The following is a 17,384-nucleotide window of genomic DNA, read 5'->3' on the forward strand; positions in this document are numbered from 1 at the left end:
GAAAGGCGGCACGGCATGAAAACAGTGGCGTTTCGCGCGCGGAGCTCAATGCCCGCCCAACCGTTAGTCGAGCCTAGCTACATTACATGTGAAAGTAGAACTAGAGGTAAATATACGTAATGTTATGTACTAAAACTCTATTGAAAAAGTTCTGTAAAATCTAAATAATATGTTAGATATCAGCTAAGTAATTTATTTATGTAGCTGGATTTGTTATGATAAAATTACCAATTAAATAGGTACCTACTTATTCATCCGTTCAGACGATTAGTATTCACATCACGACGGAATACAATTAAAAAAACAATACTTGGAAGCTTAGAAAAATTAATATCATTATCCTTATTATAACTGCGAAAGTGTGTTTGTTTGTTGGTTTGTCCTTCAATCACGTTGCAACTGAGCAACGGATTCACGTGATTTGGAAAGTAACATAGACTAGTTTTTATCCCGGAAAATCAAAGAGTTCCCACGGGATTTAAAAAAAACCTAAATCCACGCGGACGAAGTTGCGGACATCAGGTCAGCTAGTAATATATAGATAGACTTTCATTTTTATTTGATCCAATATGATGCCTAGTAGCGTTTTGCTGCATTTTCAGTACTTTGATACCTTTTTGTATAGTGACGCAAGATTAAGACAAATCTATTGGTGCAAGAATCATTAAAATCAGTCCACGCGTTTAGTCTCTTAGGACTTAGAGCATCAAAAAGGAGCAAACAAAGAATGTATTGTATGCGACTGATGGAGACTTAACCACTCCTTTGCGTTGCGCAGTCGGGTAAAAATAAACGAAAAAGGAACTCAGTATAGATACGTTATACTTTCTATCGAGGGTTAATGATGATAGTATAGGTGTATTATAGTATCTGTGATTTAACTATCTAGCATTAGTGAAAGTGGGTCAAACGCCGCGTGTCACCTCACCTAATCACTGTCTGTAAATCTAGCTTGAAAGTTGAAGGTACGGGTTCTACCGGTCATTACCGGTCAAATAGTATAATACAAAGAACTACCTATGTAATATTTTATACTTAGTCACCAAGATCAGGTCTTCCCTCATTTAGGACCGTTGTGGTTTACATTTTGTATCCACAACATTTAGCTGAGTTACCGATCCTTTCTTTGGCACAAAACAGTAGGTTAGTAATCTCAAGAGTTTTTATGACTTTACGTTCGAATTTCGACTGTACAATTTCTGCCGTGTAGCGAATCTGTTTAATCCCGAATGTACCTGTATGCGAATCTGGCAAAACCAGAATCTGTCAATACCGGGTACCTAAGGAAAGACGTTCCATCATTCAACCACTAACCTATAAAAAGTCGTCGTCAAAGTTTATTTTAATTTTATTTTTATTATTCATATTATAATTAAGAATTGTAAACGAGTTATAGCTCTTGACTGCGATCTCTTTCTTTCTTTATTTCTCATCTAGTAGCTAAATGATGATGCACTTTAAGATGCTAATATGTTAGGTTTAGTTGCAGTGTAAGAGATGTCCGACAGGGGTGCTAGGCGAAGCTTCGGCGCGCCTTTCTATGCAGCCCCGCGCCGCAAGACCTCCGCAGAGATTATCAGCGAAGCCCGAGCTGCTATCAGTGCTGGTCAGTATAATCACAATCCTACTTCTACTCTATTCCCCCACACCCCTTGATAAATCAGTGATATAACCTGAAAAGTACGTTATTTCATAGTTTCAAGGACTATGAAATAACGTACTTTTAACGTTATAATATTATGTCGTGAGTCGTGACCATATCTATATCTATGTAGGTATCCTAATATAATATTAGGTGAGCTAAAAAAAGAGTATTTTTTGTTCACTATGAATATCATTGTAACTCAAAATCGCTAAAAAGTGAGTTACGATGTTTTTAGTTGCAGGTGTCGAAATATATGTAGTAGTCATAAATAGGAACATACTTAATATAAGTAGATAGGGAGGATATTATCGACTTCATTTCGCATGCGATTTTAGGTACAAAGGTATAGGACATAGCTGTAAGGTTTGCTGAATAAAACATTATTAAGTAAGTAGGTACCTTTATGATTTTTGTAGCTTCGAGCTGTGATTGAGCATTGTTCCACACCACATTTCACGTTATTGTCGCAATACCACCGAGTCACGCGAATGTCACTGTAGTATTATTTTTGTACATTTGTAGGGTTCCGTATCTGAAGGATGCCGACGGGACCTTTAAAATCCCGAAGCCTCCACTGTCCGTCCATCTGTCTCTCTGTTTGTCAGCATCTGTCTCAGGCTGTATCTCATGAACCGTAATAGGTGGAAAGTTGAAATTGTCACAGAATGTGTGTTTTGATTGCTGCTATAACAACAAACAATGAAAAATTCGAAATGGCCGTCATGTAAATTAAAAAAAGGTAAGTAAGTACCTACCTACCTAACTAGATAATATTGTACGATGGTATGGAACCCTGTTGGAACCCTACGAGTCAGACGCGCACACGAAGGTGCACGGTTTTTCTGACGTCAAGAAGCTCGTAACATCGTCATTGTCAAAATGGTGGATTGAATAATAACATGATAGATAAGATTTTCAGAGGTATTTTATGCATATTTATACATCTTCTAGAAAATACTGACAACGACCAGTAAAGTAATTACTTAATAAAATAAAAACGAGTGGAGTCAATGAAGGCGTAAAACAACCAATCTTGGGAAGTCCTCAGAAACAGCTCCAATTTTTTATATATAAACTATAATATGTATGATATTTATACATGACGTCCAGTAAAACGTTAAGGCACCTTTGAGAGCTTGTTGAGGAGGCCAAATGCTATCAATTTGACCTCTAAACACCTATGAGCAAAAAGGGCTCGTTTTTGAGTTTTTGATCATTTTGTGTTTTTCTGAAAAATACGTATTTGTTTCTTTAAACATTAATTAAAAAATGGCATATTGCCAACTTTTTAGTAAGTTTCTAACAGTCGCTGAATCGTTACTTAAGGCATGAATTAGTATGGATAAGGAATGCCTTAAGTAACGGTTAAGTGACTCTGAGTACGGCTGTGAGTGGTAGACAACTTAATTAACAATAATTATAAGTACTAAAATAAAAATAATTCTTATAGGTTTTCCGGTTAGGGATCTAAACTGTACCAGTTTCATAATTTATGTTTGGTTACTTTGCCAAAAATGTTATTTTTCTTCAGAAAAGTTCTTGGCCTGCAGATTATCTCCAAAACTTCTACACATTCTCAGCTTTCTAATAACGTACTAAATTTATAATAAGTTGAAAATTAGCCGAAGAAACGCAAAATATGAACACAGCGGAGAATTTTCTTAGGCCTGAAATTTTCACTCACTCACTGACTGACTCATCAACGCCCAGCCCAAACCTTTGGACCTAGAAAGCATGGTTTCTTTATAAATTAGGAAAGTAAAAGGCTGGATTTTTTAAAAATCTCACGGGAGCGAAGTGGCGGGCGGTCTCTAGCAATAATATTAAATAGTAGGTAAATAATATGCAAATAAATTCCCTCATCTGTGAAATAAATCTACTTACTTAACTTAGTCTTATTATCTTTTATAGTTAGTACCTACATGAATATTTTCACATGAATTCCAGTGCTATGACTTATGATTACCTACCTATGTGATGTGATTCTAGAGCATTGATAACACGATACGGAAACATCTACTTTAAAAGTCTTTATTTGTAATCCTAGGAATAAGTCTATTGTATAATATGTAAATAGGTCCTGTTAGTAGTTAGGTAGTTGAACTCTATAAAGGTCGGTAAAGTTGTGAAGTGTAACTAAGGGGTTGCTAAGGTTTCCGTTGTTACGTATTTAAATAGCACGTAGAGTAAACTGTGGTAGCTAACGGGATTGATGCAGATGGAAGCAATTGCTTTGTGCTAAATTCAAGATTAAAAATGTTAGTAAGAACTTAGGTACCGACCTAAGTATACAAATGATAAATTGTAGAACAGGACAATAAATAATTGTAATGTTGTAAAGTATTATTCTTAAATTGTAAACTTATACCTACCTATAAGCTAAACCTATCCGTATATTACCTAGGTACTCGTATTACCTAAATATGAATCTTCACTAGGTACCTTTTACAACATTTTTACTACGGGTAGGTATTAATTAAAATTAAAAAGCCTTATTTTAGTAGCAAAGCCCATTAGTACCTCCATTTTAATTAATTAAATGCCACATAGTAGTTATTAAAATCAACAAAACGAAAAATACATACCTAATAACCAATAAATAAGTTAGGTAGGTACTTATTTATTACTTGTATAGGTAGGTACTAGGTACATAAAACTATATAGTCCGTGACAGGTCGCGCAGTTAGCGCGGGCGCTGTGCGGGTGTGCGGGGAGTTCCCTTCCCGATTGCTATCTCGACCTGTCGCGTACTACTCGTATTATTTTCGGTGTTTCAGAGATGAGCAGCATGGCGAATGCGGGAGGCGCCTTGCGTCCGTTGCGCACGCGTCGGCCGTTCACGCCGCGCGAACCGCAACGCACACTGTTCACTGAAAATGCGCGGAAGGACGCCCGCCCGCCCAGCGCGTTTGAGTAACTTTTAACTTATATTTTATATAAACTTGCAATTGCGACAGACGAACGATTAAAAGTTTATATTGATTAAAAATAATTTAACTGGACTAACTTAAAACTATGTAAGTAATCCATATTAAATGTTATAAATGTGAAAGTGTGTCCTTCTGTCTGTCTGTTAGAATAAAGATAGCTTATATGCTACATAGGCTAATTTTTATTCCGGAAAATTAAAGAGTTCTCACGGTATTTTAAAAAACCTAAATCCCAAGGAACGATATCTCGGGCATCATCTAGTAATTTTATAAAGCAAACACGCCCACAAATATATTCTTTTTCAAAGGCCTATTAGACGAATACTAGGCTCTAGGTGGAGTCTAGTATTCATCAAATAGGCCTTCGAAAAAAAGAGCGTAAAGAGAGTAAATTGACTGGACTATAAAGTACTTGTAGTTTGAAATAAACGTATGAAAACTTTATGAAAACCTATTTGGTGATGGCATGGTTTTAAAATGAGTTTTGAACTATTTTTAGCCTGAAATATCTGACATTAACGGAGAGCAGCGAAGACGATTTGGTCGTTGGCATAGCTGGAGGTGTCCAGTCTGGTAATCGGGATGAAGACTCTATCGGACGAGAGATGCCAGCGGAAAATTATTCCAAGAAAATACCAGCTGTAAGTATAAAAATACCATGCAATAAGTATTTTTTGCTAAGTTTATTAAAAAATTGAATCATCTATTTACCACAAGCTACCATTTTTAGATTTGGGACAGTTTTATATAAATTGTAACACAATATACCTAACTTTTACTTTTAAGTACCTAGTTACCTACCTACTTATCATTACCCATATTATGGTATTTGGTTTTAGGTTTTTAAAAATCCCGTGGGAACTCTTTGATTTTCCGGGATAAAAATTTGCCTGTGTCACTCTCCAGGTCTTTAACAATACCCATGCAAAAAATCATGTCGATCAGTTGCTCCGTTGTGACGTGATTGAAGGACAAACCAACAAAAACAAACACACTTTCGCATTTATAATAGGGGTAGTGAGGGTAGTGATATCTAGCAGATTAAAATCATGCTTAGTAAATGGCTTAAAATTGTGTAGGTTCGACCGTTGCGAGATGCACAAGAGCGATCAAACGAAGGTTGGAGCCGGTTCACCAAGTTACCCCATCTCAGTGGTAGAAGCAAGCCCTTGCATCGGAGAAATACTACTGAACAAACTGGTATCTTATGTTAATTTCATCTTCAACGCCGCTAATCGAAAATTTTCATAATAGGAATATCTACTCACTGAAATTATAACATAGCCACAAATTAAGAATGATTAGCTTAGGTATTTCCCCCTTTGAATAACGTACCTATTCTGCCAAAGCTCCCTGAAAACTATTGCTTAATTAAATTATAGAATTTTAAAATACTAATGATTTGCAGTTTCCAATATAAGTTCGGATTTAACCCAATCGATTTCTGTAACAAGACCTTTCAGTACCGAAAAAAGACCCGTGTTGAGTGAAAATCCAATAAATAAAAATGAGCTTAATAAGTGTAAGAAAGTCCCTCTTACTGTCGGTAAGATGTACTTAGTTACAGTTTCATTATTAACCAACAAAATAGATGTACATAACTATTATTCTTCATTTAAAACCTCTCCCACTACCCAGGGTCAATGTAAGAGATCTCTTATAGAGATAAGAGCTACCCTGTCCACGGCTTTCTCATCTTATTTTTATTGTTACCTACTAATTCTTGGTACAAAAAAATAACTCTCGAATATGAAATGGAAAAGAATACACGGATTAGAGTATTAAATTATCGATATATTGAGTAATAACAATTGCCTTACTTTCTCCCATGTCATCTTTATTTTGAGTATGCTCCTCAACTGAGTAAAATCTATTCTCTTTTAGCTAAGCGACAACTAGCAGTTGATATGAAGTTCTCGTAGTTTCCTTTACACTTTGACTTTGACTTTTTCAACTTGATGTTTTATTAGACTGTGTTTTTTTTAGGTGTTAGTTCTGACACATCTAGTAAAAGAAAACAATTCGCGTCCAAATCAATTTCATGCGAGGCGGGCACTACGATTGGAGAAGTATTTGTCAAACAACTTGAAGTTCAGTTGCCCAACACATTTCGAGGCAACGATGATTATAACAAGTTAGTCTTGATATTTTATATCTTTTTCTTCTGCGTTATATTTCTTCTGATATCTCTCTCATTAAAAGCACTTTTGTATCAATTAAGCTTATCTTGAAACTAGCTTCGTACCTATATCATATTTTTTCTGGCTGCTTTCTGATAATTGATTGAACGGTGTATGAATATTCCTTTGACTACTTTGAGACTCAAACATTTCCTTAGCTCGAGTTTGAGGAGTAGGTATACTATTCAACGTCTTTAGCTTTTAATAGATAGGTACAATTTAAATTGGTACTATATTTTTTAAATTTATTGTTTTGGTTTGCAGTATGAGTGTCCTGGAGTTAGCCGAAGCACTTTCGCAGAAAACTCGTGACGTAGACCGAATCATTCAATTGCTTGCCGCTCTTCAGAACATTATTATGAAAACGTCACCAGCGAACAGTCTTCGTGAGTTAGTGCTCCGTTCACTATACACGCATATTGACTGCGAAGATGAGCGAGTTCTAGTAGCTATAGCGAGGGCTATGCTTACGGTACGACTTCGCATATAATTTTTACTTTATTGTTTAAGCAATCATCATCAACCCATTGCTGCTCACTATTGAGGGTCTCCCCTCAGAATGTGAGGGGTTTGGCCATAGTCTACCATACTGGCCAAGTGTACGGCCTCCCGACCCGGGGACCCAACGGGCGACAAGTGCAAACTCCGCACACGTCGCCTGCGTCCCATCCTTCGCTTAGTCCACTGTGCCCTCTGCTAGTAAGAGGGACACGCGGAGAAACTTCCCCCCTGCCAGGTCATTAGCCATGGCTAACAATATCCCCAAAGAGAGATTATTAGCCATATTACCGGGGGTGCACCGGCCCGAATACTGCTCTTCCCCTCGGATGCCCGATGCATCCAAAAGGGACCAGCAGCAACCAGATACACTGGGAGGTTACCTTGCTGGCACCCCTACGCATCTGCGTACCTGGGATCGAACCCTGGACCGCCGATTAGGAGGCAGACGAAACAATTACTACATATACAAAGACAACAATTTCATCTGTCTTGACCTCACTTAGATTTCTAGAACACTTTTGTTACCTACCTACCTACTGCCAATTTTCAGATCGCTCTTAGGCGCAGTATTGATTGTTGAGTTAATTATTTTTACTTTTGAAATATTCTTGGTTGTCATCGTGCTATTTTGGTTTCGTCCTTATATTGTTTTTTCTCACGCAACTTTTTCCAACATGATCTAATCTAATTGTCAGCTATTTAACTGTTCGTGACTAGCAAACATAATAAATTATCACCAGCTCGCAACTTTTTTATCTTCGAGCTTTGTCATGCTATTGAAACTTATTAAAGTAAGCTAGGTACACGCTGAAAAACCTGCTTAGGGTAGTTCCCTTTAAACTTTTTTCCGGCTTTATTTATCAACACTTCTAGTAAATTAAATATTTTCCCTTTTTTTAGATGGGCGTAACTGGTACACACCTGGCAGCTGCTTGCAAACTGGTGTTCAAAATCGCGAGAAATGACAAAAACGATCACTTTTTCAAGAACAGTAATCTTCTTGGTAAGAAAACACCAAGTTTCAGTTCACATAAATAAAATCCCTGTAATCTTGTAGCATTCACAAATTTAAAAACAGATAATACCTATGGGCTAGGTAGGTTAGGGCCAAGATAGCATACGTCTTATTAAGTTTAGGAAAATTATGATAAATATTTACAAAAGAGTTTTGAAAATGTTCCTATAGTTTGTAAGAACACCTAGTAAGCAAAATAATTGATTAAAACTTTTAAATCGTTAGAGTTGCTAGTCGAAGGATGCGGTCGTGTGGATCCGTTGTCAGAAAGCGAATGCTGCGTGTACGCGGCGGGTGCGTTGCGGTTTCTGGCGTTGGAGCCGCGGCTGTGTGCGTTGGCGCATAGCGCTGGTGCGTTGCCTCTTGCCGCACTACACCTCAAAATACTGAATAATGCGGTAGGCCTAGATGTCAAAAATAAATTAATAATTAGTGATCTTAAATACTTCTTAAATACTTAGATACTTAGATTGTTCCCAATGTCCTCATAACCATTTATATTATTGATTTTGAATGTTTTGAATGTATTGTATTGACGTACTTTGATGGTTGCTATAGAGTTGCTAATTAGATTAGTTAGTTGGTTACATTTTTATTTTATGGGTTACAGAACCCTTAAAATACCGATCATTACAGAAGTGACCTGTTGAAGAGTTCAACTTTTGTATTATCATGCTATTTACAATGAATTTGACTACATTGGACACACAAAAACAATGCTCACAAGTGGTGTAAAACGTCCTCTGTTATTTGTTTTAAAACATTATGAAATTTTTCAGAAAGCAGAAAGACCTCGTCATGTTTCCGAACAAGCGACTCACGCATTGTACCAAGTGACGGGCGCGCTTCGGAACCTGGCGAGTAATGAGGGGAGCGGGCGAGCATTTGCAGCTAGTGGAGTGCTCGCCGAGCTGCTCGCCGCGCTTACCTTGCACACTGATCGAGACGTGCTCACCAATGTGGCGAGGTGTCTCAGGTAGAATGATAGATTAGATACTTTTCTTTATTGAAACTCTCACTACAGTCTACACTACAAGATGAAAGTTGTCGCGGGATAAACAGTAATCTAAGTCATTCTCCAGACCTTTGACTATAATATATGCAACAAAAAAGAAGTTGGTATTATTTGAACGACAAACCAATAAAGAAACACACTTTCACATTTATAATATGGGTAGTGGATAGTGGTTCATTCCAATAATTTTGTTACAGCGTTTTATCAGCAGAAGACAACTGTTGTGCGTGGTTGTGTGCGTCGCCAATAAGCGCGTGTGCGTTGCTCACAGCTTTAGCGGCGTGCGCCTCTAGAGCTCCTCTTACTGTCCGCTTGGCGTACACTCTGGGCAACATGGCTGCAGCGGATGAACAGGCTCGTATTAACGTACGTACTCCAACCATAGTCTCTCGTAAGGACTTTCACATCACACAGACTACGATCTTGCGCCGCCTGAATGCAGCAGCTTCCTACCTACCTGGGGATGCCTGTCTATCTGGGGGGTCTGCCAATACAGCGCTTCCCGCGGGGTGATTACGTAAAACGTTGCAGTAGCGACCGCAGTATCAATGCGACAGTTCATTTGCTGTCTCTCTTCTCCTTCTTCTTATTTTGCTTTGCGGCTATGAGATTTACGCCTGTCGCAAGCCTGTCGCGAGATACGTAATCAGTCCGCCGGTCGTCATTCCAGCACCATGAAACCTTAGCGTCTAAGTATCGGTTCTTTGAACTGTGTTCTCCGCCCATTTCAGACAATAATATATGAGTTTGTTTTATAACTGGCACGGAGCAGGCTAACTGATTGATCCTGCCCATAACACCTGAAGCACCAGAAGAACTTCTAAATTCCGCAGTTGCAAACATTTGAGGGTTTATTTACTTACTTTTGAATACCCCATAACGTAGGTCCGAAAGAACACCGCTGCGCTGGTGGAAGCGGATTCAGCCATTTGTAACTTCTTGTTCAACCATTTATACCTGCTTCTTTTGTCTTAATAAATTTGTCAGGTCAATGCGCTTCCGCATATTTACTGTACCTACAACACGATAATGCCAATAATGCCGAGTGGCCAATGTGAATAAAAAATGCTGTCAGGAATGCTCCATGAATTTTTGATTTTATAATTAGGCTTTTATTTTATTTCTGTTACACCTTAGATTTACAACGAGGAAGGCGGCATTGATGTGCTACTGACAGTATTAGAATCTTACACTCAGCGGAATGAGAACGATGCGAAAGATCTTGATTCCGATCCAGACTTACATTTAGTTGGTAAGCGGAATTTTAATACTGTTTTACTGCTTAATTGAAGAGCCACCTGCATAACTCGAATTTTAGTACTTAAAAAGTCTTCCATTGCCTAGCACATACTTGACTTGTTAACCATCCTGGCTTTGAACAGGTCAGTGTTCTGTAGTTCTCATTGAACTACTTACATTGAAGTAAGTACCTACCTATTATATTTTAGTTCTGAAACCTACCTAGGGTGGGTAGTGGGTACAGAACTATATAACACTTCAATAAATAATAATAACACAGGCCGTAGGTCATAGCTTTTAAAATATTACATAGAAATTCTTTATTTTTCAAGGATCGGACCTTGGAGGATCTGACGGATCTAATGAAGACGTACTCATAAAGGTAAGGCTTGTCACGGTACCTAAATGTCTTTGGTTTCTCCACAATGAAAGGTTGGTTAACTTTTCGTGCTATATTATTTTAAAGCACTAGACTCTATAATACCTATCTTAACTCTACTGGCGGCTAACCAAAAAACATTCTCCGTTGTATATTTTCTGGATTTGGCTACCTTTGCATTAAAATTAGTTTTATGTTTTAACTTAATAACTTTTCCATAGACAGTACGCGTGATAGCTAACCTCTGCCTCGCCGAGCTCGCTGGCAGAGGTTTGGCGGCGACGCATGCTGAACGAACTGTTCGGGTGCTGCTCTCTTGCTTGCAATTGGCCGAGAAACCTGTCCATAAGGTCAATAAAATTAATATACTCTATAACATTCTTCTTCTTTTATCATCATAATTTTAAAAAGTCCATTAGAAATTATGAATAATACCTACATAAGGTACCTAATAGAAGTTCGGTACCCAGCAGTAAATATTGTGCATCGACCTTTAGTTGTCTCTGTCACTCGTATCTATTTGACGTTTTGTCGGTCTCAACGACAGAGACGATGCTCTACGAAACTGCTATCTCTTTTCAAAGGTCGATGTACAATATTTCCTGCCGGGTAAGTACTACCTACTGTATACCTATTCATAGGATGTAATGCTTTGGTACAGGCAGTAGATATGTCTGAGGCAGACTACAACTCATGGGTGGAGCGCCACGAGGAGCTGGCGATGGCAGCACTCGCAACTCTCAACAACATCACATTCTTCTTCGAGCCTCCGGAATCCTCACATCAACATATCTTGGAGCAGCTTTGTAAAGGTTTGAACGTTGTACCTACTTGTTATTGAACTTAGAAAGGCAAAGGTTAAAGAGATAGAGATATAGAGATCTATACTTTGCTGAAGGAAATGGTGATGTGGCCTAAGGTGGGACGCGTTTGCATAGAAGATGCCAATTAACTCTCGTTTTAAAGAAACGTTCTACCGGGATTGTAGGTAGGAAACACAGATCGCGGAAAAGAGTAGGTAGGTAGGTAGGTCCAAACCTTAGCTATGCGTATGAGGAATGAGGTCGCAAAGCGTTTCCTATGTGATAGATTGAATGTTAACGACAGAAGGATGGAAACTCGCTCGGCGTGTTGAGGTACGTTGGTAAAAAGCTGAAGGGGGGACAAGATCGAAAAGCTGTCTCATTTTTACTGTCTTAAGTTTGAGCAAAGTTAAAGTAGGCACGCTCCATAGATCTGGTCCTATTTCCTAAGGCTGCGGTCTGTCTGCCCGCACGCCGACCATGGCCGACTACGGCGCGTACGGACCGCGCCATATGGCGTCCGTATTCCGCAACTTACGAGGAACGGCTGAATGCTTTGTTAGTAGTTAGTCACTCATGCCGCTGTCGACACGTTTGCTCTAAGTAGCGTTAAACATGGTACTTAATCAATTTTAATGCACCCAAAAAGTTCAGCTGATTAAGTAGGAGCGCGCGAATCACGGCGTAAAAGCTTGAGAACGAGCGAGGTGAACAACAGTGTGAATGGGTCTTTACTCTTTACCACCTTTCGCGCGCAAGTGATGCACGGAATATACCTATTGGACATATTTACTGACGTATGTAGCAATAATAGCCCGTTTGTGCAGCCACATGTCGATGGGTGCGCGGTACAGGCGCAGCGGCGTGTGAAGCGGTGCGAGCGCTGGGCAACTTGTCGCGATCCGCGCGTGCGTCGCAGCTCATCGTGCTGGAGGGTGCTCTTGACGCGTTGCCTCCACTGCAACACCACGGTAGGACTTGCAACCAACAATACCTCACCAAGCAACACAAGCGAGTGTAAAGGTAGCATGTTTGACGATGGCAGCAGTCTCGTTCATCAATCATCTCGACGAGGAAAGTGGACTGGCCGGTCAAGATGTCATCAGTCATCACATGTCCCAAGCAGAGTGAAAATGTGGTCCACCAGGCACTCCTGAGCTGGCACGTAGCTGCCCTCATAATAATGGATTTACCGCCCATGTTGGGAGTTGGGACCCGTAAGAAGCAGTAATCTTAAAATCGTTTACTTACTTAATTAAAATATGGATTTAAAATTAAAGATGGCATAAGTTACGACACAATTATTGTATTACTGCACAAAAACTGCATCCAAACAATTTTCCATGGCAGTCGCCTGGTAGTCCAAATGCAGCCCGTCTGTGTAGAATCTTTCTATTCCAGCGGGTCTGAAAATCGAATTTAATCGAACTGAACTGGAATCGTTGACATATTGAGCATATCAATACTAGTTATTTTACCTATACTTTATGTACTTTGGTATGTTTGACGAATTATTTTGTGATTCTGTTGTACATACCTATAGAAGATCCCAGTGTACGCTGCGCGGCGGCGGGGGTGCTGGTAAACGTGTGCGGGGCGGGCGGCGCGGGTGACGCCGCGGCCGCCGCAGCGCGCGCCCTCAGCGACGCGGCGCACACGCGTGACGTGTCCTCCGCCGCGTTACTAGCACGCGCGCTCTGGAACGCGCAGGCACATCGTCCTCTTGACCCCACACAGGCGCAGCAAACCACTGCTGCGCTCGCTGTCTTTATTGGTGAGTTATGAGTAGGTATCACACGCACCATCGCACGTCATGTCCTCTGCTACGCTCTACATGCACGCGCCTTTTTTATAATTTGGGTTTGGGCAAGCACATCGTCCTCTCGAACCAACCTACAGCCACTAAAAGTGAGATCTTATAGAGCGCACTCTGACTTTGCTTAGACTTAAGACAGAGTTAAAACGAGACGATTAATCTCTCTCATAAATCTGCCTCGTTTTAACTCAACCTTAAGTCTGAGCAAAGTTAAAGTGCGCTCTAAGTATAGATTTTCACATAAGTCATGAGCAAATCAATACCAAGTCGAGATTCTCCCCCGAGATTCAACCCCTCGCCAACCTACTACCTACCTACCTATTGATCCTCGATTGCTCTCAGAATTACACTCTTTGGAATGAGCGAAAAGTTCTAGGTCGCCGAGAGTAAAAGGGAAAGTCAGAATAGTTCACTAGTAGGTAGTTGTGTCAATTGATTTTCGATATTATTTCAACTCATGCAAAGTCGATAATGGTTTGGCAGTGATAAATGCTCTGCGCTGCGTCAGATTTGCGCCGGTCATATGATTTTGTATTTCGTCAATTGGCATACAGGACTCCGTGGCGCAACGGTAGCGCGTCTGACTCCAGATCAGAAGGTTGCGTGTTCAAATCACGTCGGGGTCACATCAAACACTTTTTTCGTATTTTCCAATATTTTTAAAAGATAAAATAATTAATTAATCTATTTTTGTTACGTTGCCTCCCCAAACGTATTTTTTTATTAGGGTTCCGTACCCAAAGTGTGACAACTGCCAAGCCGAATGGGGCGATCGTCGTCTGTCAGCACTCAGCGGGCTATATCTTTAGGTAATAGATAGAGAACATACATAGAGAGTTGAAATTTTCACAGAATTTGTATTTTCTATTGCCGCTTTACAAATGATAAAAATTTCGAAATGTCCGCAATGAAATTTTAAAATTATAATAGTGTTATTTCATGTATGATGGTACGGAACCATTCGTGTGCGAGTCCAACCTGCATTTTTTGAAATGAAATATGTAATAATGTTTGTTTAGATGATGATTCAATGTTCACCGCCTGCGAAGTACCGAAAATTGGAGATCGACGTGCCAGCGACCCTCAGCTGTCTAGACTTCATCACGTAAGTACTGAGTATAGAACGCGACAGGTCGATTTGGCAAAGGCGGAGGGACGCCCCGCAGACCCGTAGTCACCCGCGCTTAGCTTAGCTTAGCGTGCGGGCTGAGCGGGTGTGCAGGGCGTCCGTCCCCACCCCGATTGCCATCTCGACCTGTCGCGTACTACACACCTAGATCTACTTAGATCATAATAATCACTGAAATGAACGTAGGTATATGTAAGTACGCTGGAAGAGGTGTGCCATACAAAATGAAAGTAATTTTTCTGCCGATTTGAAACGCGCCACCGAGCGTACCTACCGAGAATTAAAATTGACACTTTGTAACTTAAAATAATTGGTGGATGAGCGACATCCTTAATATTTGAGTTTCGAGCAGGTTCGCTCACATGCCGCTCACTGCTGAGTGCTATCAGCAGCGCCAAAATGTCGAAAATCAAGTTTCTTCAAAAATAGGTTGGCAATCGCAAGTCCAGCATATACTTACAGTATCTACGCGGCAGATAGTAATGTTCATCGGCCTTTAGAATTACATTTCGGCATTGTAGAGCGTTGTCTATGTCACTCATACCTATATGACGTTTTGTCCATCTCAACGACAGGGACAACGCTCTAAAAATCTGCTATCTCCTTCTAAATGTCGATGTACATTACTTTCTGCCACGTACTGTACTTAGGTAAGTATTGTATTAAATATAGTAGAGGTCAGTGCGATAATAGTAGAGCTGGTGTCAAAATACTTTATCATTTACTGTCATCCCTGAGGTATTTTTTTATTTTTTTAATTCATTATCTAGGCGAACGCTTGACCACAATCACACCTGATGGAAAGTGATGATGCGGCCTAAGATGGGACGCGTTTACCTAGAAGATGCCTATTCACTCTTGTTTTAAAGATACCCGGGTTGTAATTGGTAGGAAACACATATCTTGGAAGAGTATTCCAGACCCTAGCCATGCGTATGAGGAATGATGACGCAAAGCGTTTCGTGCGTGTAGATGGAATATCGACGACATAAGAATGGACCCGTTACACTATTATTTACGTGATACTAATTGTATCTTTTAAAATATTTTATCAAAACCGGTTTAGTTAAGATTTCAATTTTTATTGTTTTACAGGTGAAATTCGATATTGATAACAACAATTATCAGCACGCAGTGAAAGATTTTTGCCATGAGCCCAACCTGGCGGTCAAGGCATACAGTGTGGAGGAGGACTTGCATCTGGAACAAGATGATGACGAAGGCGAACGGTAGGTACCTATCTATAGTACGTGACTGGTCAAGATGGCAATCGGGGTATGAGGCGGGGGAACGCTCCGCACACCCGCACATTCGATCCGGGCACGCATCTCTAACTTTTCGGAGTTATGTGGGTTTTAAGTAATTAAATGTCACTTGCTGTAACGGTAAAGGAAAACATCGTGAGGAAACCTGCATGCCTGAGGGTTCTCCATAATTTTCTCAAATATGTGAAGTCTACGAATCCGCACATGGCCAGCATGGTAGACTATGGCCAAAATCCTTCTCACTCTGAGAGGAGACCCGCGGGGTGATTACGTAAAACGTTGCAGTAGCGACAGCAACGCGACAGCAGTAGCAATGTGACAGTTCATTTGCTGTCTCTCTTCTTCTTCTTATTTTGCTTTGTGGCTATTGCTGTCTCTCTCTAGCCGCTGTTACGTGTGACGTTTGACAGCAATGATCGCGAGATTTACGCCTGTCGCAAGCCTGTCGCGAGATACGTAATCACCCCGCCGTGCTCACTACAGATACCTACAGTGAGCCGGCGATGGGTTGATCATGATGATGAAGAAGCCCTAACTGTATCGTTTTCTTCCCACAGTTACTCAGGCGAAGACTTGGGTTTTGAAGAGGGCGAGATAGAAGAGTGTGAATGTGGTCCGTGTAAGAGATTAGCGGCGTGGGAGGAGTTGATAGGAGTCGCCATACCATTGTTGGAACAACTGCGTCCTCCGAGAGCTGACGCCTCAGTAGGCACAGACTGACGAGAAAAACTTTGGCAATAAAACTGGCTAATTAATGTTAGGTATAGCGACAATAGAAACACCTACACACTCTGTGACAATTTCAGCTCTCTACCTAAGTATATTACAAGTCACGACATAGGTAGATACAGCCCACTGACAGACAGACAGACGGAGGCTTAGTAATACCTTACTGTTTTGTATTAATGGGGTCCCGTTGGCATCCTTGGGATGCGTCCGTCTAATAAAAGTCCAAACTTCAAAACTTCAATTATAAGGAGCGCCGCGCCATAGAATAAAAGCCTGATAGAGAAGAAAATGTTTTCTCAAAGAGAGGAAATATGTAGTTAGGTATATTAAGTAGGTACCTACCTTGAATAAAAATCAAATCGACTTAGGTGCTCTAGCTAAATAGCTCTAAATAGCTGAAGCTCTAGCGTGTGTTCTATAGTGATAGACTACTTATTGTTCCTAGGTAGGTAGGTAAACTCGTACTCGTATGTAATAATAAAAATAAAATAAATAAATAAAAATCATTTTTATTCAAATAGACTTTTACAAGTACTTTCGAATATTCGGATGCATCTACCACTGGTTCGGAATGCCTCTCCTACCGAGAAGAACAAGCAAGAAACTCGGCGGTTGCTCTTTTCAAATATTTGATATAGGTACAAGATTAAAAAAGAATATTAGCAATGTTAAATGACTAATATTCCCCTTTCCTCTCCAACTAAGCGTCAGGCTTGTGCTAGGAGTAGGTACGACAAT

General features: G+C 40.1%; 1 protein-coding gene and 1 non-coding gene across 3 annotated transcripts; both read left to right on the forward strand.

Moving 5' to 3' along the window:
* Positions 1–4: 4 nt before the first annotated feature.
* On the forward strand, positions 5–17,174 carry LOC117984921 (armadillo repeat-containing protein 2). Of its 2 annotated transcripts, XM_069500701.1 has the most exons (21): positions 5–106; positions 1,484–1,606; positions 4,423–4,558; positions 5,075–5,216; positions 5,655–5,775; positions 5,984–6,121; positions 6,562–6,709; positions 7,020–7,227; positions 8,157–8,259; positions 8,497–8,669; positions 9,051–9,247; positions 9,484–9,652; positions 10,424–10,538; positions 10,858–10,907; positions 11,126–11,254; positions 11,566–11,716; positions 12,535–12,678; positions 13,251–13,481; positions 14,543–14,628; positions 15,748–15,881; positions 16,475–17,174. In XM_069500701.1, the coding sequence occupies exons 2-21, from the start codon at positions 1,498–1,500 to the stop codon at positions 16,635–16,637; spliced, it is 2,847 nt and encodes a 948-aa protein (XP_069356802.1). In that variant the 5' UTR covers positions 5–106; positions 1,484–1,497; the 3' UTR covers positions 16,638–17,174. The 2 variants fall into 2 exon arrangements, with proteins under 2 accessions (XP_069356802.1, XP_069356803.1); XM_069500702.1 differs by lacking the exon at positions 5,984–6,121.
* Positions 14,078–14,149, forward strand: TRNAW-CCA (transfer RNA tryptophan (anticodon CCA)). Its single transcript has one exon. It is a non-coding gene; the product is annotated as a tRNA-Trp (tRNA).
* Positions 17,175–17,384: the final 210 nt, after the last annotated feature.

The sequence above is a fragment of the Maniola hyperantus genome, chromosome 9, assembly GCF_902806685.2.
Source record: "Maniola hyperantus chromosome 9, iAphHyp1.2, whole genome shotgun sequence".
NCBI classification, from domain to species: domain Eukaryota; kingdom Metazoa; phylum Arthropoda; class Insecta; order Lepidoptera; family Nymphalidae; genus Maniola; species Maniola hyperantus.

Excerpts from the sequence above, each read along its gene's own strand:
- LOC117984921 (XM_069500701.1), top strand. The coding sequence starts at position 1,498 with ATGTCCGACAGGGGTGCTAGGCGAAGCTTCGGCGCGCCTTTCTATGCA. Across the intron at positions 7,228-8,156 it reads TAGCGAGGGCTATGCTTACG|ATGGGCGTAACTGGTACACA; the intron begins GTACGACTTCGC and ends CCCTTTTTTTAG. Across the intron at positions 11,255-11,565 it reads CCGAGAAACCTGTCCATAAG|GCAGTAGATATGTCTGAGGC; the intron begins GTCAATAAAATT and ends GCTTTGGTACAG.